The 24,169-nt window shown below is 47.4% G+C and overlaps 1 protein-coding gene across 1 annotated transcript in view; it reads right to left on the reverse strand.

Annotated features, from left to right (window-relative positions):
• Positions 1-247: 247 nt before the first annotated feature.
• The window catches only part of LOC130481853 (adhesion G protein-coupled receptor B1-like), a 110,583-nt gene continuing 86,661 nt past the window's right edge, over positions 248-24,169 (reverse strand). The window contains exons 8-16 of the mRNA XM_056854637.1: positions 21,481-21,582; positions 20,236-20,342; positions 18,704-18,898; positions 14,963-15,031; positions 10,186-10,294; positions 8,860-9,003; positions 6,259-6,334; positions 2,326-2,428; positions 248-295 (exon numbers count right to left, since the gene is read on the reverse strand). Coding sequence (XP_056710615.1) covers positions 248-295; positions 2,326-2,428; positions 6,259-6,334; positions 8,860-9,003; positions 10,186-10,294; positions 14,963-15,031; positions 18,704-18,898; positions 20,236-20,342; positions 21,481-21,582 — 953 coding nt within the window. The remainder of the gene's footprint in view (positions 296-2,325; positions 2,429-6,258; positions 6,335-8,859; positions 9,004-10,185; positions 10,295-14,962; positions 15,032-18,703; positions 18,899-20,235; positions 20,343-21,480; positions 21,583-24,169) is intronic.

Here is a 24,169-nt window from a genome sequence, read left to right on the forward strand (position 1 = left end):
AGCCCAAGGTCACCCAGCTGGCTTCATGTGGAGGAGTGGGGAAACCAACCTGGTTCATCAGATTAGCGTCCACTGCTAATGTGGAGGAGTGGGGAATCGAACCTGGTTCTCCAGATCAGAGTCCACCGCTCCAAGCCACCACTCTTAACCACTACACCATGCTGGCTCTCACGCCACGCTGGCTGTAGGCGCTGAAAGGTAGCTTGCGATAACAGTGAACGGTTGAGCCCATTAAACCCCGCTGGACTTACACATCCACGTCATTCCAGAGAATGCAGGTCTGGTTGGTGGTTCCCTGCCGGAAGAAGAAAAGAGAAGAAGAGAATTGAGACTGAACCGAGCGAGATATCGTCAAAAAGATCCCGTTAGCATAGACTTCGACAGGTATACAACCCGCACAAACCCGAGACAGATTCAAGCCTGGCAGCGCCTTACAGACCAACAAGATTGTCGGGATATAAGCTTTCAAGAGTCAAAGATCCCCAAATCTAGCTCTCCTACTGCAGAGCAACTCAATGACCCTCCTAAAAATCCAAAGATGTTTACCAAAACATTTTATGGGAGGGATTTGAAGGCAAGCTGTTTTGCCTCTGATTTATTATTTGGGGGGAAAGGTACTCAGTTGGAGCTGGGCTGTGGATCAATGGAAGAGTTTCTGCTAGGACTGTGCATATCGATAAATACGAGCCAAAAATAATCCAGAAAAAAGCCTTTTTGGCTTCTTTCAGGCTTAATTTAACCCGAATATTAAAACTGGCAATAAAGCCGAAGCCAGACAGCTGATTGTTGAATCAGCCAAATAGGTATTCGGCTTTTTTCAGCTTTAGCTTTCCCCAGGCTTTTCCCTATGGGGATTTTTTTAATGAGCTCTGGGGGAGGCATTTTTTGAGGTAGAGTTCCTAAATTTTCAGGGTAGCTTCAAGGGACTCGCCTTACATGAACCCCAAAGTTTGGTGAAGATTGGGTCAGGGGATCCAATTTTATGGGGTCCTGAAGTTGTCATCCCCCTCCTCCCTAGAAAAGCACGGTAAAGTTTACAATGCTTTTCTATGGAGGAGTGGGTCGACCCCTTCAGGATCCCATAAAATTGGACCCCCTGACCCAAACTTTACCAAACTTTGGGGTTCATGCAAGGAGAATCCCTTGAAGCTACCCTGAACATTTGGGACTGATGGTCTGATTTAGGATAAGGCAGCTTCGTGTGTGTGCTTTGATTTATTTATTTACTTATTTCAAACATTGTGTATGCTGCTTTCTATTCAGGGTTCCCGAGGCAGCACACATAAAAACATTAAGATATTTGAATAATTACCAAAAAAAAAATCAAAATCATTCAACAAAAACACAGACACATAATGAGCTCCCCCTGACCCTGCAAGGATGGATCATCTCAGCCCCAGAAATCAGAACTAAAATTGTCCCCTTGATGCAACCTGATGTCCTTGGAGGAGGAGGAGGAGAGTTGGTTTTTATATGCCAACTTTCTCTACCATTTAAGGCAGAATCAAACTGGTTTATAATAACCTTCCCTTCCCCTCCCCACAATAGACAGCCTGTGAGGTAGGTGGAGCTGAGAGAGCTCTAAGAGAGCTGTGACTAGCTCAAGGTCACCCAGCTGGCTTCATGTGGAGGAGAGGGGAAACCAACCCGATTCATCAGATTAGCCTCTGCCACTCATGTGGGGGAGTGGGGAATCAAACCGGGTTCTCCAGATCAGAGTCCACTGCCCCAAACAACTGCTCTTAACCACTACACCATGCTGGCTCCCTGCTATGTAGAGGGAGCTTCAAAGTTGAGCTAAAAACTATAACAAAATAATTATACTTATTACAAGATGTACACTATAAAATTGTGTAAAACAGCATCTGTATTACAGGCTGCATATAAAATGATCTGCTACAAAATTCTTCTACACAGTTGATATACTTTCAATATAAATGACCAATACTGCACCATACGCATTTCAGCCTGAATAGGCATTCCTAGGTGGTCATAAATACAGAAACGAATTAAAAACACATCCGGAAATGCACCTTACGAGGTATTTTTATCTAATATCTTGTGTGGCTTGATGTAAACTCTTAAACAAAATAGTGGGGTTCTGGCTAAAACAGCATCTGGAAAACACGTGGGCAAAATGCGTGGACATGTGCAGAGAGAGCAAGGTGATCTCTGATGGTCGGGAAAGACCCACATAATTAAAAGGAAGCCCAGATGCAATCAGTGGGGGGTGACTGTGGGGAAACGCCCCTGCATAAATGGCCTCTGTTAACATTTTTGGTTACCCTTCTGGGCTCATGCCTTCCATGCTCAGCAGACACTTACATTGTACAAGTGGGAGAATTCGATCTCCAGGGGAGCGAGGAGCGACCGGGGAGCTGGTTTGATGGTCACGGAAAGGACTCTGGAATTCAGCACAGTGGTGTTCCTGAGACAAAGGAAAAGAACAGCACGTCAAAGGGAGGAGAGAACCAAGAGGGGGCCTTGAAGGGGGACCCAAGGCTAGGGTTGCCAGGTCTGGGTTGGGAAATACCTGGAGATTTTGGGAGTGGAGCCTGAGAAGGGTGGAGTTTGGAGAGGGGAGGGACTTCAATGCCATAGAGTTCAATTGCCAACGGGGCCATTTTCTCCAGGGGAACTGATCTCTGTCGCCTGGAGATCAGTTGTAATAGTGGGCAATCTCCAGCTACCACCTGGAAGTTGGCAACCCTACCCAAGGATGTGATTGGGAGGGAGAGTATCCAGGCTACCGTAGTGTTGCAGCTGGTAGTTTCCACTGTCTCGTTTGGCAAGGCCAAGACCGAGGTATGCTGGGAGTTCCATGTCCAAATATGGCTGCCAATCTCCAGGTAGGGCGTGGCAATCACTCAGACGTGCGACTGATCTCCAGACCATAGAGATCAGTTCCCCTAGAGAAAATGGCTGCTTTGGAGGGTGTACTCTATGACATTATACCCCGCTGAGGCTCCTCCCCTCCCCAAACCCTGTCCTTCTCAGGCTCTGCCTCCCCATGCTAGAAGAAGAGTTGGTTTTTACACCCCAGTTTTCTCAAATGAAAGGAGTCTCAAAGCAGCTTATAATCACCTTCTCTTCCTCTCCCACCACAGAACTGTGACTAGTCCAAGGTCACCCTTCAGGCTTCATGTGTAGGAGTGGAGAAACAGACCTGATTCACCAGATTAGAGTCCACCACTCATGTGGAGAAGTGGGGAATCAAACCCAGTTCTCCAGAATAGAGTCCACCGCTCTTAACCACGACACCATGCTGGCTAAATAAAAGTAATGTGCGAATGCAGCCTTAGTGAGTCCATGGCTGGGCTGACCCCCAAACTAGTGCTCACCGTTTAACCAAGGTGGGCATCAGCCCATTGCATGCAATTTGTCCCTTGGTGCAGAATTGCTAGAACTGCTTTCCCAACATAGTCCCGCCGGGGGTGATATGGGGGGGGGGTCTTCCTTCCCTAATCCATCTGCAGCCTCTAGCCCAGCCCTCCTGCTTACACCAGTTCTAAATCTGCAGGTGCTCAAAACGATAACCGTCCAGGGGAGAAGGCCCAGCATTTACGGGAAAACGCTCTCCCGCTAATCAGCGCGGAACGGATTTGGAAGGTGCCGGAGGGAAGCTTAATTTACTGCTTCGCTACCAGCCGGACTCGGAAGAAGGGGGAGAGGCAGGGAAAATAAGATGTCAGGAAGAAACCTCTTTGTTATCAATGCGGAGAGCTTAGCTCGATGAGCCCCGAGGTGGCCCGGCAAAGGCGGAACGTGCCGCAGGATGGCTGACTAGCTGCTCGGCAGCTTTCCCAAAGCATTGGGGTACGGTAGGAGACTGTGCATTGCCAAAGGGAGCCCCACGGTGAGAGAACAACAGAGGTCCCACCAGGTTGAGCAAAATCCGAGCATCTAGTTTCCCAAACACCCGTTCCTTCCGGCGGGTGCCTTTGGGACACCCGTCCACACAAGAGGGCAGGCAGTTGCCCCAGAGCGGCTCCAGGTTGCTGCAGTACCTCCCTTGGGCTGCATGCTTATCTGCAGTTATGCAGCATGTTCCCCGCTCAGGGCACCAAGAGCAATCATGCTGCCTGGTGCTGAGCAAAGGATGGAAGATTGCTGTTGAGCTCTCCAGGAAAATATGAATGTATATGTTTGGCTTGGCCCATTGCAGAATTAGATCCTGGGTGATAAATGGAGGAGTTATTCGGGCTTGGAAAGATGCCTTTCTCACTCAGGAGGATTGGACTTTAATTTGGACTTTATCATTACTATAAGAAGATTTTAAAAAAATATTGTACTGCATTTTTAGAGTCTAATGTAGGAATAGTTAGTTAATTCACTAAGGTGTTGTAGAAAAATATATATTTGGTTACTTTTGTTAAGTTTTGTTTGGTCATTAGTGCTGTTTGGTTTGACTAACTTGTATTGGCCAGCACGAGTTTTTGGTTTGTATAACCTCCTGGTAGAAGCTGGAGATCTCCTGCTAGTACAACTGATCTCCAGCCAATAGAGATCAGTTCCCCTGGAGAAAATGGCCACTTTGGAAATTGGACTCTCTGGCATTGAAGTCCTTCCCCTGCCCAAGCCCTGCCCTCCTCAGGCTCCGCCCCAAAAGAGGGACCTGGCAAACCTAACTCTGATTGAATCATCAACTCTTTTGGCTGGATCTTTCACCTCTGCAGTGTGATGTCATATACCCGTCATGTACCCGTCTCTTGGGATCCTAGGGCTTCTAGTCTGTCTCTGAAACAGGGTTGCCAGCTCCGGGTTGGGAAATACCTGGAGATTTTTGGGGGCAGATCTCCAGCTACCACCTGGAGGTTGGCAACCGTACTCTGAAATAACCCCTCCCTTCCTTTTTTTTTCTTTTTTTTTGAACCTCTGCTTTTTGCCTTCTGAGTATAATGCTCCAGGTACTTGAGAGCCAGTGTGGTGTGGTGGACTTAGGACCCTGGGTGACCCAAGTTCGAACCCCCACTTCTACCAGGGAAGCTCCCTGTGTGACCATGGGCCCTTCATAAATTCTCGGCCTGGCCTACCTCACAGGGTTGTTGCTGGGAGGAAACGGAGGAGGGGTGGACAATGGTCCTAAGCTACTTCGCATCCCTACAAGGGAGAAAAATGGGATGGAAATAAATAGGTGCAAAATAAATGTGTGACCAAGTGGACTGTTGAACTGTGGGTGCCATGCCCCACTGGTTTTCACAAGGCCCCCAGCTGGAATGCAAAAGGAAATAAAAGGGCCATACCAGTAACAGGAGATACAAATAAGGCCGAGGCCAATGGTGCAAAAGCTCTGGGAACCCTCTGTCATCTGAGAAAATGACACAGTTAAAGTGTGGAACTCCCTGCCCCAGGATGTGGTATGGCTGGCAAATTGGAAGGCTTGAAGAGGGGAGTGGATATGTTCATGGAAGACAGGGCTATTTATGGCTACCAGTCAAAATGGATGCTAGTCATGATGCATCCCTGTTCTCTCTGGGATCAGAGGAGCAGGCCTATTATCTTAGGTGCTGTGGAACACAGGCAGGATGGTGCTGCTGCAGTCGTCTTGTTTATGGGCTTCCTAGAGGCACCTGGTTAGCCGCTGTGTGAACAGACTGCTGGACTTGATGGTCCTTGGTCTCACCCAGCAAGGCTTTTCGTATGTTCTTATGTAGAATTTCCCTACGTGTTTCGCCCAAGAAGGGAAACTGTAGTTATTACATTCGTCCTTCAAACGAGCATAAGTTGAAGGACTGCTGCAATAACTACAGATTCCCCTGAAGAAATCTCTTGGACAAAACACACAGGGAAGTTCCACCACGTGGCGTTTTCAAGGCAAAAGACGAGTAGAGATGGTTTGTCATGGCTTTCCTCCATGGCCTTCTTTGGTGGTCTTGCAACCACGACCTGACTCTGCTTGCCTTCTGAGCTCTGACAAGGTTGGACTCATGTGGGCTTCTAGGGCCAGCGTGGTGTAGTGGTTAAGAGTGGTGGTTTGGAACGGTGGGCTCTAAATATGGAGAACCAGGTTTGATTCCTCCCTCCTCCACATAAGGCCAGCTGTGTGACCTTGGGCTAGTCACAGCTCTCTCAGCCTCACCTACCTCACAGGGTGTCCGTTGTGGGGAGGGGAAGGGAAGGCGGTTGTAAGCCGGTTTGATTCTCCCTTAAGTGGTAGAGAAAGTCGGCATACAAATACCAACTCTTCTTCTAGGGCTGCTACAACAACTCCAGACAGGCCACCCGTTCCCAACCCCCTCCTCACATAATTGTCCGTACCTCTGCAAGGACAGGATCCCACCCAGGTTGCGGTAGAGTACCGTTCCCACCACGAAGACAGCGGAGTCGTCTGTCTCTGCAAAGAAGCAAGAAGGTAAGCAAGCAACACAATTGGAAGAGTAGGGGGAAAGGGATGAGCAGGGCTATGGAAATGTCCTAAGTGCTAAGCAAAGGACATGAGAAGAGTACAGAATCCTTCCATTTGGATGTCCATCGATGGGCATGCCTGAAGTGGTCTGCAAACTGCTTGGACATCAGATGAGATTCAGAAGGATTAGACCAAGGCCCGTATTTTCCGGCATCCTGTTTCCTGCAGGGGCTAATCAGATGCCCCAGAGGACCTCTGAGAAGGCCTTGTTTCAGTTTTCTGCAATCCCAGTCCTATTACATTGTTTGTTAGAGTTCTCCTCACCCTATGAGACTGTGTTAACTGACATTGTGTAATCTGCCTTGAGTCTAGGGTTGCCAGATCCAGGTTGGGAAACTCCTGGAGATTTGGGGATGGAGCCTGGGGAGGACAGGGACCTCAGTGGGGTAGAATGCCACAAAGCCCACCCTCCAAAGCATCCATTTTCTCCAGGGGAACTGATCTCTGTAGTCTGGAGATGAACTGTAATTTCGGGGGATCCCCAGGTCCAGCCGGGAGGCTGGCATCCCTACTTAAGTCTCAGTGAGAAAGGAGGACTAGAATAATATATATATTTTAAAAAGTAAACAAATTGAGGCCAAAGCCTACCTTCATTGTTTCCCATTCTAGTACCTGGCATATTGCTATTGAGTAGCCAACAGCCACTGATTGACTTATTCTCCGTGAACTAAAACGAAGGTAGGGATGCTTCTAAAACTCTGAAATCTGAAATCCCTCCCTCCCCTCCATTTCTGGATTTTGAAATTACTTGAAGTTTGAAATGACTCATTTCTGAAATTGAATCAATACATTGAAAATCCTCTGTTTTGAATGTCTCATTTCTGTACAGAACTCTGGGTGTGCACACTTCTCAGCAAACTTTGTGGCTTTCCCCCTATGTCAACGATGCTCACTTGTGCATTGATAAAATGATGCAAAAAAGCAAACTTGATGCAACGGTAGGTCTAGTTGTATCACAATACTTTCTGTGTGGTAGAATCATTTTATCAATGCAAAGGAGTGCATACAGTGTTTTAGCTATGTAGATCAGTCTTGTGGACCTGAACAAAGATGTGAATTAGCTGCAGCTATAGCCAGCTGCTTATGGTCCAACTTTAGAATTAATTTGAGACATTTTTTTTTTCATAGACACACTGAAAATAGAGGAATGGAACTCAGAGCAGAGCGATTTTATGGAACAGAGCAAGAGAAACTTTCATGCCCACTTCTGAGAAAGAATCTTGAACGAATGTACATGGCACTGAACACAATCCTAAGAACACTTTTCTAGGAGTAAACTCCTCTGAATAAAATGAGACTTACTTCCAGGTAAACTAGCTTAGGATTGCTCCTGTTACCTCCATGCATGTTTCGAATGCTTTGAATGTAGGTAATACGCATGAAGGGTGACTCTGATTCTCAGGGGTTGCCAGTGGCATGACTTGATGATTATAGTGGTTTGATTCATATTTCATGAGCATGTGGGGCACACCTTTTTCTTCTCGGCATAGGCTCAGCTTAAAGTGAACCACGAGGCTGGCTATTGGGTCTGTGATTCTGGTTTGGGTTTCCAATGAACACAAGGGGGAAAAAACTCGCATTTCCTTTTGGAAAGTCAGTGGGATAATTGCTGGACAATATTCCCCTCGGTTTCTGTTGTTTCATTGTTTTGGTTTTTTTGTTTTTGTTTTTGGTGCAACTTCAATGCTAAGTAAGGCCATTAAATGAAAATACATGTGATTCCAAATTCTGAGTTCCTAAGGATAAACTTATTTTTATTCATCTATTGTGTTTTAAACAGCTGCCAGGTTGGTATCTTTTGCATTCAAATGCTCTTTGTTGTGCAATACGCTGCTGCTAAATGGATATTTTGGCTTTATAGGAGCAATTGAGCCAGCTCTGAATGGACACGGAGACAAAGGATAGGAGAAAGGGTCATCTGGCGATAGGGCAATTAGTTTCTACAATGTTTGCAATTTTGGATATGTATCTAGGGATAAAGAAAAGAAGTTAGGAAATAGCTGGGTTCCACACAGACATGCCTAGGAGTGTTGCCTGCCCCTTCTGAATTGTGGGTAGGGTTGCCAGGGATGGCAAGTACTTATTGTGGGGGAGGGGACACACTGAGCATCACCTTTGTGTGATGATATCACTTCCGGTGTGACCTGGAAGTGACCACATCACTCTAGGATGACACTCTAGCATTAGCCCAAAAAACTCTATGGAAACCATAGAATTTTGGGGGTGAGTGATAGTCACCCAAGCTCGATGCCAGCAGTGACATCATCACTCAGTGACGAAAACTGCTGTCCCCCCCCTTCCCGTTAGGCTGCCCTGCTTCCACCTGCCAATCATCTAAGCATTGGCAGGTGGGGGCCATAATTGCCAGGAGTTTGCCTGCCGTTAGAGGGCACTTTGGGTGCTGCGCTTCTAAAAAGGAACCCGCCTGGCCACAACTTCGCCATTCCCCTTACCTGACACTCCTGTGGAAAGGATGCTTTTCGAGACTGTGACCTTGTCCTCTGCGCTTCGGGCCCAATCCACCATGCTCCGCCAGCCCTTCATGGGAAAGCTGATGTCTTTGGCTGCGTTTGCAGGGAGCTTCTGAATACTGAGGACTTGAGCAGAGAAAGAAAGAAGGTGGGCATCAAACCATCTCCGGCATGCTTGGCAGACATCCCATGCGCACCAGTAAAAACAGACTATCTAGTGCAATTGAACAGTTGTGTGTCCAGGAGTAAGACAAGTGATTAAGTTCTTCAGGGATCTCAGCTAACCTTTGGGATGAGCGTTCCCCTATTCCAATTCCTTTCTGTTGCTGAATTTCACTCTTCTGGATTTTGTTTTTCTTGCTTAGTAAGTCGGCTAAGACTTGACAGCCCTTTCCGCCATCTGTCTCATACGTTTTTGTCCTGTCCTACCTCCAACGACCTTACAGTAGCCGCTGTGGTCCTCCTGTCTTCATTTTATCATCACAACAGTCCTCCTGGGCTGAGAGAGGGTGTCTGGCCCAAGGTTGCCTGGCGAATTTCACAGTTGAATGGGGATCGGAACCCAGATGTCCCAGATCTAAAAGCCTAACTACTGTCCTTTATGCATGGGTACATTCGCCCTCAGACTGACTCGGTTGTTCCTTAGAGTTATGCATGAGTTTTCCATCCCTCAGAGATGACCTTGGGCCCAGCCCTCACAAATCCTGGGTCTTCCTGTTTTAACCTGATTCTTTGATCTCCCCTAAGATCAGCCCGAGTGAAATCGTCCTCACCTCCATATATAAGCCAATGTGTGGGACAGGGGAGCTGGGAAGTGACATTTTTCTCACAGTCAGCACTACAGCCAATTACAAAGCAGCGTTTCAAGGGGCAGGGAAACAAATGCTTCCTGGTTTTGTCTCCCAACCAGAGTTCTTTCTGAGCAGACATTTGTCTCACATAGAAAGGGTTTAAAATGGCACTTGGGTTTCTCCCCCCCCCCCGGTTCCTTTGAAAGAGGTCTATATGAAATGGTGTTTAAAACAGCACTGGGGTTTCCACCGGGGGGCGGGAGAGGGGAACTGGACGTTTTTTTCACAGTAAGCACTACAGCCAATTACAAAACAGGGTTTTCAAGGGGCGGGGACTCAGATGCTTCCAGATTTGATCATGGTGACTTTGCTGGTGGACAGCAATTTTGGGATTCGCAACAGAAATGTGTGGGTTGAGCAAGCATCAAACCCCTTGTAAAAACTCCCCTGCATAAACGATCTACTGCATAACACCAGTTGGTGAGGGAGTGTGGAGGAAGAAACTTCATCTGCTCACCCAGATTTTCCGTCACTTGGTACGAATCCTGGAAGTCCTTCATGCGGAATCCAATGACATCAATAAAGTCCTCCACCAGCTTGAAGAGGTCCTTGGCGTTGGGCCCGATCTGCAAAGGCAACATCGTTTGCAATCAACGTAATGTAATTGTTGGCAACTCCAGGGAAGGGTCAAAGTGAGCTTGTTTTAGACACACAGAGGTAACTGGTGTGTGGGGGGGGAGGCACGGAGACTCAGGTAAACTCCTTGGGTGGGGGGAAGGACCGAGCTAGATCAGATGCAACATACCCTGCTTCATCTGCTGAGGCTGGAGGGTGAGAGATTCAAAACAGATAAAAGGAAGTATTTCTTCACACAACTCATAGTTCAATTGTGGAACTCCCTGCCCCAGGATGTGGTCATGGCTGCCAACTTGGAAGGTGTTAAGAACAGACTGTTGGACTTGATGGACCTTGGTGTGATCCACCATGGCCTTTCTTATGTTCTTATACCCATAATTGGATCTTTTGGCATCCTGAATTTTCTTAAAAACAACCACCACTACCCCTACTTTTGGGGCATGGCTTAGTGGTAGGCCATCTGCTTGGCATGCAGAAGGTCCCAGGTTCAATCCCCAGCATCTCCAGTCAAAAGGACCAGACAGTAGATACTAAGACAGCTTGAGATCCTGGACAGCTGCTGCCAGTCAGAGAAGACCAGAGGTCCCCAGCCTTTTTGATCCTGCAGACATCTTTGGAAGTCTGACACAGGGTGGTGGACACAACCGGCTGCCGCAGGAGATGGAGCCAACTACAAAATGTCAGCGAGATGTATAACTTCACTCATTTCATGCGTGGTCTGTGATCAGGGTGAAGGGTGTGTGTGTAAAAATCCTCATGCTATTTCCCAGAGAAAAATCCTCTCCGAAGCTTCTATCGTCCCAGTAAGAAGGGAGTTAGAGTTAAAAGCTCTGGGATGGGAAATACCTGGAGATTTGGGGGATGGACCCTAGGGGCAGTGGGGTTAGTGAGGGGGGACCTCAGCAGGGTACAATGCCATACCCTCCCCCCTTTAAACAGCTATTTGCTTCAGGGGAACTAAACTCTGTAGTCTAGAGATCAACTGTAATAGCAGACCTCCAGGTGCCACCTGGAGGGTGGCAACCTTAGGGGGCAGACTACCACACTATGTAGAGGAAGAGGACATTTCTGTTCTGATTCCTGTGACAGGAAAGTCTTCTAGGGTTGCCAGCTTCCAGGTGGGGTCTGGAGATCTTCCAGAATTGATCTCCAGACTACAGAACTGATCTCCAGACTATAGAGATCAAGTCCCTGAAAGAAATGGCTGCTTTGGAGGGTGGGCTCTATGGCATTATACCCCCCAAAGTCTCTCCCTTCTCCAAATCCTGCTCTCCCCAAGTTCCACCCACAAATCTCCAGGAATATCCCAACATCCCTAAAGACTGTCCATCTCCCAAACCCATCACTGTGTCCCTGCGCTGAGAACCCCCTCTGCCCTGTATTGGCTCCAGAGAATCCATCAGATGCGGCCTGCTCAGAGGACCAAAGCCAGAAGGACTAGAGGCATGCTTTTTCAACCAGGCCAAGGATATGCAGAATGCAAAGAAAAATCTCAGGCTGGCGGGAATATATTTGTCAAGCCAAGTGTCGGGAATGCTGCCTTTGGACTACCTCGCCAGCACCACCTAGGGGTCGTGAACACAAACGCAGGCAGAAATAGGATCAAGAAGCAGCTGTGAAAATGAGCTGGATCATTTAAACCAGGGGTGTCAAACATACAGCCCGGAGGCCAGATTGCGCCTCTTTACAGCTCTTATCCGGCCCATGGGCCAGGCGAGGCAGCCCCACCCCCCAGTCCCAGTCTGGGCTGGCGAGGCATGGCCTGGCCGGACCAAGTGACATTTATGTTAACCCCGATCTAAACCTTTGCCAAATTTGTTTTGTTTTCTTCTGCATTGGGATTTTTGATCACTGTGTTATCAGAGGAGGCATAGCTGCATGTTTAGCTCTGAAAAGAGGACAGTGAAGGGAGACAGAATTGGTAGGGTTGCCGGCTCCAGGATGGGAAATTCCTGAAGATTTTGGGGGTGGAGTCTGAGGAGGGCGAAGTTTGGAGAGGGACTTCAATGATCCAAAATGATCAGGGGATTAGAGCAACTGCCCTCTGAGGAGCACTTAAAACACTTAAGGCTTAGCTTACACTTAGCTTACGAAAAAGGCAGTTAAGGAGAGACATGATAGAGGTCTATAAAATTATGCATGGTTTGGAGAGAGTGGACAGGGAGAAGCTTTTCTCCCTCTCTCATAATACTAGAACATGGAGTCACCTGCTGAGGCTGGAGAGTGAGAGATTCAAAACAGATAAAATGAAGAAATTTTTCACACAACACATAGTTAAATTGTGGAACTCCCTGCCCCAGGATGTGGTGATGGCTTTCAACTTGGAAGGTTTTAGGAGGGGAGTGGACACGTTCATGGCGGAGAGGGCTATCCATGGCTACCAGTCAAAAAGGATGCTAGTCATGATGCATACCTACTCTCTCCAGGATCAGAGGAGCATAGGGCTGTTGATTCGGTTTGGGCCGAACCAAAAAACAGCCGAATTTTCCCCGATTCGGCTGTTTTTCGGTTCGGACGAACCAAACTCAAAAAAGGCGGGAAACGGGGGAGCCGAATTTGCCGAATTTGGGGGTTCGGCGAATAAATTTGGCAGATTCGGGGGGGGCCGCGCCTTCATGGGGCTTCCATGAAGGCGCATGGAGGGGGCCTTTTAAACAGGTCTGCGCCTCCCAGCTGGGAGGTGCAGATCTGTTTAAATGCCCCCTGCCAGCCCTGCTGGGAGTCCCAGCAGGGCTGGGGGGGGGGGTCTGGAAACCCTCTGCGCTGTCTGCGCAGGCAGCGCAGAGGGTCTTGCCAGCCCCCCGCCAGCCCTGCCAGGAGTCCCAGCTGGGAGGCGCAGATCTATTTAAAGGGCCCGCCGCGCGCTTCCAGGGAAGCGGGGGGGTCTTCAAACAGATTTGTGCCTCCCGGCCGGGAGGCACAGATCTATTTAAAGTTAGTCTAGAGGGCCTCTTCGGCCCTTTTCATCTCTAAGATTCTCTGACAATGAACTCCACTTTTGTGACTGGTGGGAAATGAAGAAGATGAAGAGTTGGTTTTTATATGCTGACTTTCTCTACCACTTAAGGAAGAATCAAACCAGCTTACAGTCACCTTCCTTTCCCCTCCCCTTAACAGACACCCTGTGAGGTAGGCGGGGCTGAGAGAGTTCGGAGAGAACTGTGCGTCACCCAAGGTCACCCAGCTGGCTTTATGTGTAGGAGTGGGGGAAACACATCCAGTCCTCCAGATTAGCATTCACCACTCATGTGGAGGAGTGGGTAATCGAACCTGGTTCTCCAGATCAGAGTCCACTGCTCCAAACCACCACTCTTAACCACTACACCATGTGTTTAAAGGATCTGAAACTGTACATTAAAGTTCAAAGAAAGATAACATTTAACTATGCTGTCAGCTACCATCATTTTTTCCAGGTCTACCTATCAAGCTTTTAAGGGTCAGCACCATTCCCATGTGTTTTAAAATGAACATAGAATTTTAAAATATTTTTTTGCATCCACGGTCAGTCATGCAGTTAAGATCTGTCTGCTGTTGTGGCAGCTGCTGCCAAAGCAACCTCTGAAAAATCTGAACCCGGCCACTTTCTAAAAGCACTTGGCAGGCACCAGAAAAGGTGTTGGTGGGCATCATGGTACCCATAGGCACCATGTTGGGGATCCCTGCTTTAGGCAATCACTCTATTTATTTATTTTAAAATATGTATATAGCTGGCTTTCTCAAAGGCACAGGAGGATCCAAGGTGGGTCTCTCTGTCTCTGCCTCACCTACTTCACAGAGTTGTTGTGAGCATAAAAATGAGAGTGGGAGCTTCTTGGAAGAAGCATGGGATAAAAATGTGCTGGATAGGTGGACAATGACCAAGAGAACAAGCTGTGAACTGAAAAGTCCCTGTTGGAAATTTCGCCTTTGCATGAACTCCCTGAATAGTCTTTGGCTAGCCATTCTCTAGAGGCCCTCTGAATCTGTACTAGACTAATTGCAAATAATCACTGGCCTACTTCACAATATGGTTGTAAGGATTACTGTTATATTAATTGCATAATTATCCTTCCCCAAGGAACTGTCCACTAAACTGAGGCTATTGTACTTTGGTCACATTACAAGAAGAGTCATTGGAAAAGACAATCATGCTAGGAAAAGTAGACGGCAGCAGGAAAAGAGGAAGATCCAACATGAGGTGGATTGACTCAATCAAGGAAGCCATGGCCCTCACTTTGCAAGACCTGAGCAAGGCTGCTAACGATAGGATGGAGGAGGACATTAATTCATAGGGTCACCATGAGTCAGAAGTGACTTGACTGGACTTAACACAGAGACTTTTCCCTTAACACAACTTTGTGGGGTAGGTTGGGCCGAGTGAGAGTGACTGGCCCAAGAAGGCAGAGTGAGTTTACATAGTAGAGTACGGATCTCAACATTAATCTCCCTGGTCATAGCCCAGCGCTCCAACTCTATGTGACACAGCCTCGCATTATGGAAGTAACGTAAGCCAAGGGCTTTGAGGCTGTCAGTGTTTTGTAATGAATGTTAGGAGCTGGGAGTCAGAGACTTACAGCTTCCCCCCTCTCTCTCTTTCATGCGCGCGCACACACACACACACACACACACACACTTTCCAGTGATTGTTCCCTCCTATTTAGGAAATGAGATCCACATACCAGCTGAGCTTCTTCCCACTTGTCTCTGTTGTCCTCCATCAAAATGTTGCTGATGATCTGGACGAAGCTCTAGGAAGAGAAAACAGGAAGGGAAATGGTGAGGCCGAACTGGAGATAAGATTTCTAAAGCAAAACAGGAAGAGAGAGATGGGATTGAGCTGTGCTTACTCAAATGGGATTTTAGCTAATTTATTTTTAAATGCAATGCCGCCATTTCCCTCTTGTACAGAAGAGTTTGCATTTTGGCAATGAAATAAGGCCGACCTGCCTCCCCGGATCCCACGTTTTGTGAGCATCAGACAAAGCATTCTTGACTCGGTGATTCTCCTTTAGTAGATCCAATTGTCACAGTTGATCCTTTAGTAGCTACAGCCAGCACAGCCAAAGCTCTTTTGAAGTAGTTGTCCATTTCTGTGCTTTTTCAGAAGAGCTCTGTGAGAGCTCAGAAGAGTCCAGCTACGATGGACCACGGCATACCCTGAGAAGGCATCCTTTTTCCCTGGCCAGTAATTCTGGAAAAGGCAGTTACCACTTTATGTACCCCTCAACTACTTCTGGATTGACCCAGAAAAGCCTGGAGGAAAATGATCACTGTCCTGCTGAATGCACCCCCCCCATCGAGGAAACGGGCATGACTGTGGGGTCTGAAGGAAGGATCCACTCACCGATTCAAAGCTCACTAGTTCAGCAGTTTATACACAGCAAGATCGATCAGCGTTTCCATAGCTGACTTAATCTACGGAATTCAGTGCCAAGAGAGGCAACAAGAGACATTTGCAGCTGATAGGTCTGCCCACAGAAATTAGATGTGGAACCTCCACATTCAGATGCAGTCCACCTTTCAATAGCAGGTGCTAGGCACAAGCAATAGAGAAGAGCTTATGGCCCTGCTTATCGGCTTCCGAAAGATATTAGGATAACCACTGTTGGAAACAGGATGCTGGACTAGATGAACTTGGGTCCCGATCCAGAAAGCTCTTCAGTTCTTCACAGTGGCCAGAATGTCCCAGGTGACACAAGCCAAGAAGCCAACCTACTTGCCCCTGGTGACGACAAAGGGTCCCTCACAGCCTCCAGAAAATTAGATCTGCAGGCATCATTTGGAACATTCTCAAGTATTTATTTACTCTTTAAAAAAAAACTATTTATATCCCGCCTTTCTCCCCAGTGGGGACTCAAACTGTCTCTTCTCCTCAGTTTTAGCCTCAAACCACCCTGTGAGGTAGGTGAGGCCGAGAGTCTGTGACTGGCCCAAGTTCACCCAGCGAGCTTCCGTGGCACAGCGGGGATTCGGACCCGGTTCTCCCAGATCCTCGTCTGACACTCTAACCCAGGGGTGTCAAACATAATGCCCATGGGCTGGATCCGCCCCCTTGCGAGCTTGTGAGTCAGCCAAAGCTGCCACCCTCCCAGTCCCGATCTGGGCTGGAGAGGCATGGCCCCGCCCGCCCAAGTGACATTTATGTCATATCCAGCCCTTGTAACAAATAAGTTTGATGCCCCTGCTCTAACCACTACACACTCTGGCTCTCACAATGGAAATTGCTCTAACGTTAAGCAAGAAGAAAACCCATCTGCTGAAGATCATCTGCTGAGGATTATCCTGTTATGTGGGGGGCAAGGGGGTGCCAGTTACGAAACATGAATTTGAGAGAACAAACCAGTCCTAACTCTCTCATGATTGTACTTTGGTAACGGGCGTTGGCAAACATGGGTCCGTTGCTTTTACGCTTTCCTTTTTAGAGCTACGTTTAAAAAAAAAAAAAAAGACCCACACCAAATCCCCCAAACAATGTGCCCCAAATGGTCCAAAGTACATTAGGTACTCCTCCACACAGTCCGTCGCATGGCCTTCCGCCCTTCCACTCCTCCAGAGCATCAAGGAGGTGGGAAGAAAATAGGTTCTTATTTCAAACCTATCAATTGCCCTGTCTGCTTAGATCATGATGTCACCAGGGAATGCAGTTTTGAGATATTATGTGTATCATGTTAAGACCCCTGGCAGTGACCTTCCCCAAAGGATGGATTCCATACCGATCCACGCAAAACCACATAAAATTGAATCCTTCTAAGACATCTCCTGATTTGGACACATGGACACCTGACGCCTCCGTATTAGCTTCCCCGTCTTCCATTAACCCCGCTGGTTCTTTCAGTGTGATGTCCCAAAAATCGATTCTACCCCGCAGAGGGTATCATTTCAGTTCCAAAGAACTTTGCTTCCTAAGCAAAGACGAGCAGATTTTCTTTTGTCACTGCAGAATTTTCCCATCGCAACCCTCCTGGATTCCACTTGAACAAGGAGATAGATTTGTCAAACTATTTTAAAATGTTTCCTGGAATGATTTCTGAAATGAATTCGGCAAAACGATAGCCAATGGCAAAGGCGTCCATGACGAAATTAATTCCAAAAAATTCTCCACGCTGAAATGGATGCTGAGCAGAGCAAAACGTGGGGAAGAGATAACCTGCAGAATAGGAGTAAAATGGAACGCAGGAGATTTTCTCGAGCTTCGTCCAGTCCCTCCTGTTGACTCCAGGTTGCTTTTAGAACCCCAGGAATGGTCCATATTTGTCACTCTCTGCTGCTGGCCATGTTCAGAGGAGCATGCCCATTGAACACATGAAGCTGCCTTATACTGAATCAGACCCTTGGTCCATCAAAGTCAGTATTGTCTACTCAGACCGGCAGCGGCTCTCCAGGGTCTCAAACAGGGGCCTTTCACACCACCTACTTGCCTAGTCCCTTTAACTGGAGATGCCGGGGATTGAACCTGGGACCTTCTGCATGCCAAGCAGATGCTCTACCACTGAGCCACAGCCCCTCCCCAAATATACAGAGGAACAATTAAATTTTAAAAATATGAATAACCAACAAAAGTCTTAACTCCCTCCCCCGACCTAGAGACTAGCTTCCAAAAACCAACAGGAAGAGAAGTTTTCCTCCTTCTGCTGCAGAGAGAGGCCTGGATGCACAGCTAGGCAGAGCATCTGAACACACCTGTTCCCTTGCAGAGGTCAGCCTGCCCTATAAGTAAGCTGGTACTTGAAACAGGACCTTTTCTGCCAATCTCTGACCATGTGCCTATGTTAGTTTCATAAAAGAGCCAGCATCCCATGAGATACACAGGACCCAGACTATGCATGCAGCAGAATGAGATGGAGGCAAAGCCCTGAGGGGGTAGAACAGAGAATATCGTTTTAGACTATGGGTGTGGGATTGTATTTTTGACAGTCTGCAGGTGTTAAAGTAGCAAGTCTCCCTGCAAGCAGAAAAGTAGCAAGGCAGGAATCTGGCTGGGACACAATCTCTCTCCTGGATGTACTATGAGGGGCAGGGTGTGCTCCCCCATGTCATCTCCCCTCCCACTGCAGCATTACTGCCCACTCAACCACCTCACTACCACCTCATTCTGGTACACATGCAGTCCAGTATCCACAGGATTGCAATGACACAATGAACAAACTGTAAAGCACAACTATACTTTTAAAATCCCTGCCCAATGCATTATATTAGGTGCATGAAAACACAGGCAGAAGAATGCTGCTGCGGTCGTCTTCTTTGTGGGCTTCCTGGAGGCACCTGGTAGCCACTGTGTGATCAGAATGCTATACTTGATGGACCTTGGTCTGATCCAGCACGGCCTTTCTTATGTTCTTATGATCCTGAGAGTTTCTTATGAGCATCTGTCTACTAGAGTTTTCACACTCCAGTTAACGTGGCTTCCGCCTGCCGCTCACCTGTACATCACCACCAGTGGGGCTGTAGTAGGCCCTGCGGAAGATCTCAGTCATATTCCTGAGAACGTCGATGGTGGACAGCAGATCCCCACTGTAGCTGGTCCCATCTTGAGAGATCTCCACGAGGTTCTGCAGCATGTCCGACACCCCTTCCCCCATTAGCCCCCGCTGGGCTTTGGACAGATGTTCCCTTGTCTGGTGTGGCAAAAAAAAGAAGAAAAAAGAAGTCAATGTTATTTCATTTTAAATATATTTATTTATCTGAAACGTTTATTGGCCGCCTTTCTTCTGTAAGGAGCCCCAGGTGGCTTAGACAAATCATATAAAATAAAACACATTAAAACTTAAACAACCCCAAATTTAAAACCACAACTCAGGAATGCTAGCAAACTTAAACAAATGTGGTCCTAAATAAAAGACTGACAGTGAGGGGGCGAGGTGCATCTCCCTGGGCAGGTTGCTCTTTAATCAAGGGGCTGCCACCAAAAAGGCCCCCACTCGTGGGCCACCAGATAAGCTTCTTTGATTCGTGGACCATCAGAAGAGCCCCTCCCTGTGATCTTCATTCCTAGGGTTGCCAGCCTTCAGGTACTAGCTGGAGATCTGCTATTACAACTGATCTCCAGCCAATAGAGATCAGTTCACCTGGAGAAAATTGCTGCTTTGAAGGATGGACTCTATGGCATTGTACCCTGCTGAGATCACAATCCAAGCATAATCCAATGATTAAATATTCAAAATAATTTTTAGGAGACTATATGGGCAATTGCCCTGGCTTGGATAGCCCAGGCTAGCCTGGTCTCATCAGATCTTGGAAGATAAGCAGGGTGGGCCCTGATTAGTATTCCGATTGAAGACCACCAAGGAATACAGGGGTCACTATGTAGAGGTAGGCAATGGCAAATCGCCTTTGTTCGTATCTTGCCTTGAAAACCCTACAGGGTCACCATGAGTCAGCTGTGACTTGACGGCAAAATAGAGTGAGAGAGAAAGAAAGAGCTGGAGAGATGGACAGAGAGATAGATGACAGATAGACAGACAGAAAGCTAGACAGACAGACAAATAGATAGATGCACTTGTGCAATTCTGGGATTATGACATCTCGTAATTTGGTTGTTATGCCTCTGTTAATACACCCCAAGACTGCATTAGCCTTTTATGCCGCTGCATCACACTGACCTCTCATATTTAGCTTACAGCCCACCCGTACCCCAAGATCTACTTCACACACACTGCTACCCAGAAGTGCATCCCCCATCTAGCATGCATGTCTCTCATTTTTGTTGCCCTGATAAGAGGACGGGATTACTCAGGAGTCTTTGGTGAGGTCCCTTTGAGGCCTTCTGTTCTTGGTTGCTTCATGAGTACCTTCAACTTGCTGTATAAGGGGCTATACAACAAACTACAGACCTACACTTGCATACCACCATGGTCTCCTACTTCCAAAATGGATCTCAGGGACTGTGGGTTGGATAATAGACACTCCCGGTACTCCATCAGGCCATGGTTGCCGGCTTGGTCTCCATACCTACCATCATCTGTATATTACTGTAGTCAATGGAAACACACTTGATGTATGTTGGAGATGTCCAGTAGGCTATGCCCTCTTCATCCAACACGCAGCGCCGTAGGATCAGCCCTGAAGGACACAGGAAAAAGGGATAGCAAAAGATTACGCCCATTGGGAAGTCTGCTCACAGCAATTGAAGAAACATCTGATGAAGGATCCTGCCAGAACTAGGGCTGTGATAACCGTACAGCCAAACCCCAAAGAACCCTAGTAGGCTAGCCAGTAAGAAAGCCTATTTACTTTGAACTAGCCAGTAAGGAAGCCTCTCTAAATGATTCAGATTGGTAGATAAAATATGGTTGGTAGGAAAAATGAGGAATTTGCTGCCGGAGGATGTAGTGATGTCCACAGGCATAGACAGCTCAAAAAATGAGATTGGGCAGGTTCATGGAGGGTAGGTCTATCAGTGGCTACCCTCCACGGTGACTAAAAAGAGCCTCAAAGTTCAGAGGCAGTAAACCTTTAAATCCCAGTGCAAATAGGCAACATCAGGGGATACTAGACATGCCGTCTCTCCATCTACATCTTGCCTACCAATTTGTTGTGGTGGGTGGAAAAATCAACTAAAGTGGATTATAAGAGGGATGCCATTGGGGTCAGGATTATGTTGGATGTCTGATGGGAAACTCTGGCTTGGGCCCCTGGATTTGAGCTACCTTCTTCTATTGTACACAATCCCACATGGAAAAGAAAAGAAAAAGTTTGCAAACTGGACCGCACACATAACTTCCCCATTGCAGCTGTTGGATACACATGAATACATGAACACAGGAGGCTGCCTTATATGGAATCAGACCCTCAGTCCATCTAAGTCAGTATTGTCTACTCAGATTGGCAGCAGCTCTCCAGGGTATCAGGCTGAGGTCTTTCACGTCACCTTCTTGCCTAGTTCCTTTAACTGGAGATGCCGAGGATTGAACCTGGGACCTTCTGCATGCCAAGCAGAGGCTCTAACACTGAGCCACAGCCCCTCCCCCTGTGTGGCTTCAGCAATCCAGGTGACCACAGCTGTCCTTGGCTCAACTTCTGCAATGTCCTTGTGACCTGGCAGAGGGCTCCTGGGCAGCAGCTATTGGAGGAGGCAAAATGTCTCCAGTGGTCCTTGGCTTCAGCCAACCCCTTGCAAGCTGCCGTGATATTCATGGGCAGTAGAGCCAAGGCAGACCTCATCTAGGACTAAGGGCACAAAGAGTTTTCCTTGCCAAACCTGTCGCGTTCCGGGGGCAACGGACAGCTGCGGCCTCTCCAGCAGGGGTCTCCTTCCAAATCACAGAGGCAAAGTTGTCTTCGTCGCAGATTTCATGGGGCTCTGCAGAGGGAAAAGAGAGAGCTGAGTTGGGTATCTCTCCTTCAGGAAGGAAAGTGGGAAAGGAGATGGTAAAGCAGAAAGGGGAATAGAAATGGGGACACAGGAAGGAGAGAGAAAGGAAGGAGAAGGAGATGGAGGAGGAGGAGGAGACGAAGAAGAAGAAGAGTTGGTTTTTATATACTGACTTGCTCTACCGTTTAAGGAAGAATCCAACCAGCTTACAGTCACCTTCCCTTCCCCTCCCCACAACAGACACCTTGTGAGGTAGATGGGGCTGAGAGAGCTCTAAGAGAGCTGTGACTAGCCTAGGGTCACCCAGCTGGTTGCATGTGGAGGAGTGGGGAAACCAACCCGGTTCACCAGATTAGCCTCTGCCAACCCAGTTCTTCAGATCAGAGTCCACCGCTCCAAACCACTGCTCTTAACCACTACACCATGCTGGCTCTCAAGAACCGGGGGGAAACTGTTCAGCAGTAACAGCATCATTAAGGTTGGCATAAGAGACCCATTCTTGCAGTAATTGAAAGCAGGAGGGATCATATTTTAATATCCTATGAAAGGAAATGTTTTAAAAGGTTCACCACGAACTAGTGGAGAACTTGTTTAGAAGTGAAGAGAGTCTTAGGACATTGTTTTGTGTGAGACGGGATTGTATTTTATATTGCATGAGGTTTGTTTGTGAAGGGACGTGTTTGACAATGAATATAAAGCCCCAAAAGATGGCTCCCCGCCAATAGTGTATGAGAGGTCTTTTCTGTTCATTTTAATGAAATTGTACTTTTCATTAACAGAACAGACAGAAAGGAAATACCTCTTTCCACAATGCATCATTAACTGGGGATTCACAGCCACAAATTATGGCCATTGGGTTAAGGTCAAATTGGATGAGCTGGAAATCATGGATTTGTCCTTCAAATTAAACTCTCTCTCTCTTCTTCCCACATAGCCCTGATCTCAATCAGAGCTCAGACTCTCTTTTTAAACACTCTGAGTACAGATCTCCCATCACCGTGTTTCTTTGAACCCTGAGATTGCTCTGTAATGGGTTTATTTCTTCAGCATATTTTCAACCTACTCACAGACCCTCCAGGCAATTTGCAAAAAGTTCACTCACACCAAACTGCACTCTAAAACTAATCTACAAAAACATAAAAAGGGGAGAAAACACATTTGCCAAGCACAGATCTACGATAGCCAAACATGGCTCCATGTTCAGAGGCAGCCTATCACTGAGTTGCAGACACTCAGAATGAAGAAGAGGAAGAGGAAGAAGAGTTGGTTTTTATACGCCGACTTTGTCTACCACTTAAGGAAGAATCAAACTGGCTTACAATCACCTTCCCTTCCCCTCCCCATAATGGACTCCCTGTGAGGTAGGTGGGGCTGAGAGAATGTGACTGGCCCAAGGCCACCCAGCTGGCTTCATGTGGAGGAGTGGAGAATCGAACCTGGTTCACCAGATTAGCATCTGCCGCTCATGTGGAGGAATGGAGAATCAAACCCGCTTCTCCAGTTCAGAGTGCACTGCTCCAAACCACCGCTCTTAACCACCACGCTGGCTTTGTTGATTTCTTGTCCAGCTCGTGGGATTCCCAGAAGCATCTGTTTAGCCACTATTGGGAAAAACAGCCCCGTGCTAGAAAAGCTCTTTGGTCTGAGTGACTACACTGATAGCTCTCAAAATAGCGTTACAGATGGAAAAAAGCATTCAGGAAAATGCCTGTACAATTTGGTGGATTTGAAATGGGGAGAAGAGAGGTCGTTTTAAAACAATGGGCCAAGAAAAAAAACCTCAGCTGTCTGCCATGGATTCCACACCACCCGTTACGCGCAGAAGGTATTTACGAAGCATAAAACATTGGAAGCTGTCACTGGAGTATTAAAGCGATTTCTCATCTTGGAGAGTGGAAGAAGGGGAAAAGCACCGCTTCCAATTACATTTTCTCCTTTATTGGGCATGTAAAGCAACTTGTAAACTTGAGCTCACGGCCCGGATGGGAAGGGATTCGGGGGAACTGACTCAGCCACCCCAATGCCAGCCACCGAACCGCCCCCAGCATCTGCTAGTGAAGATCGCCGTTAGGGTATGGCAGACAACACCTTATGGGCAAGGATTCCACAGAGCTAGGAATGATGACACGGGAAATGCTCAGTTTCAACATGAACCACTTCCCTGGGGGTTGTGCACGCAGTTGAAAGATAAAGGAGAAAGTGCCAAAGCAGGACTACAGTTGAACATCAAGAAGACAAAAGTAATAACTACAGGAGAATTCCTCAACTTTAAGGTTGACAATGAGGAAACTGAAATTGTTCAAGACTTTTTATTCCTTGGCTCCATCACCAACTGAAAGGGAGACTGCAGCCAAAAAATCAGAAAGAGATTGAGACTAGGACTTTTTTCATAGGACTTGGTCTCCAGACCCCTCACCATTTTTGTTGTCCTCCACTGAACATGTTCCAACTTGTCTACATCCTTCTTAAATTGTGGTACCCTAAACTGAACACAGTACTCTAAGTGAGATCTAACCAGAGCAGAGTAAAGTGATACCATCAGCCTCGCTCATCCTGCCAACCCTATTCCAAACTG

This window comes from Euleptes europaea, chromosome 8 (assembly GCF_029931775.1).
Source record: "Euleptes europaea isolate rEulEur1 chromosome 8, rEulEur1.hap1, whole genome shotgun sequence".
NCBI lineage: Eukaryota > Metazoa > Chordata > Lepidosauria > Squamata > Sphaerodactylidae > Euleptes > Euleptes europaea.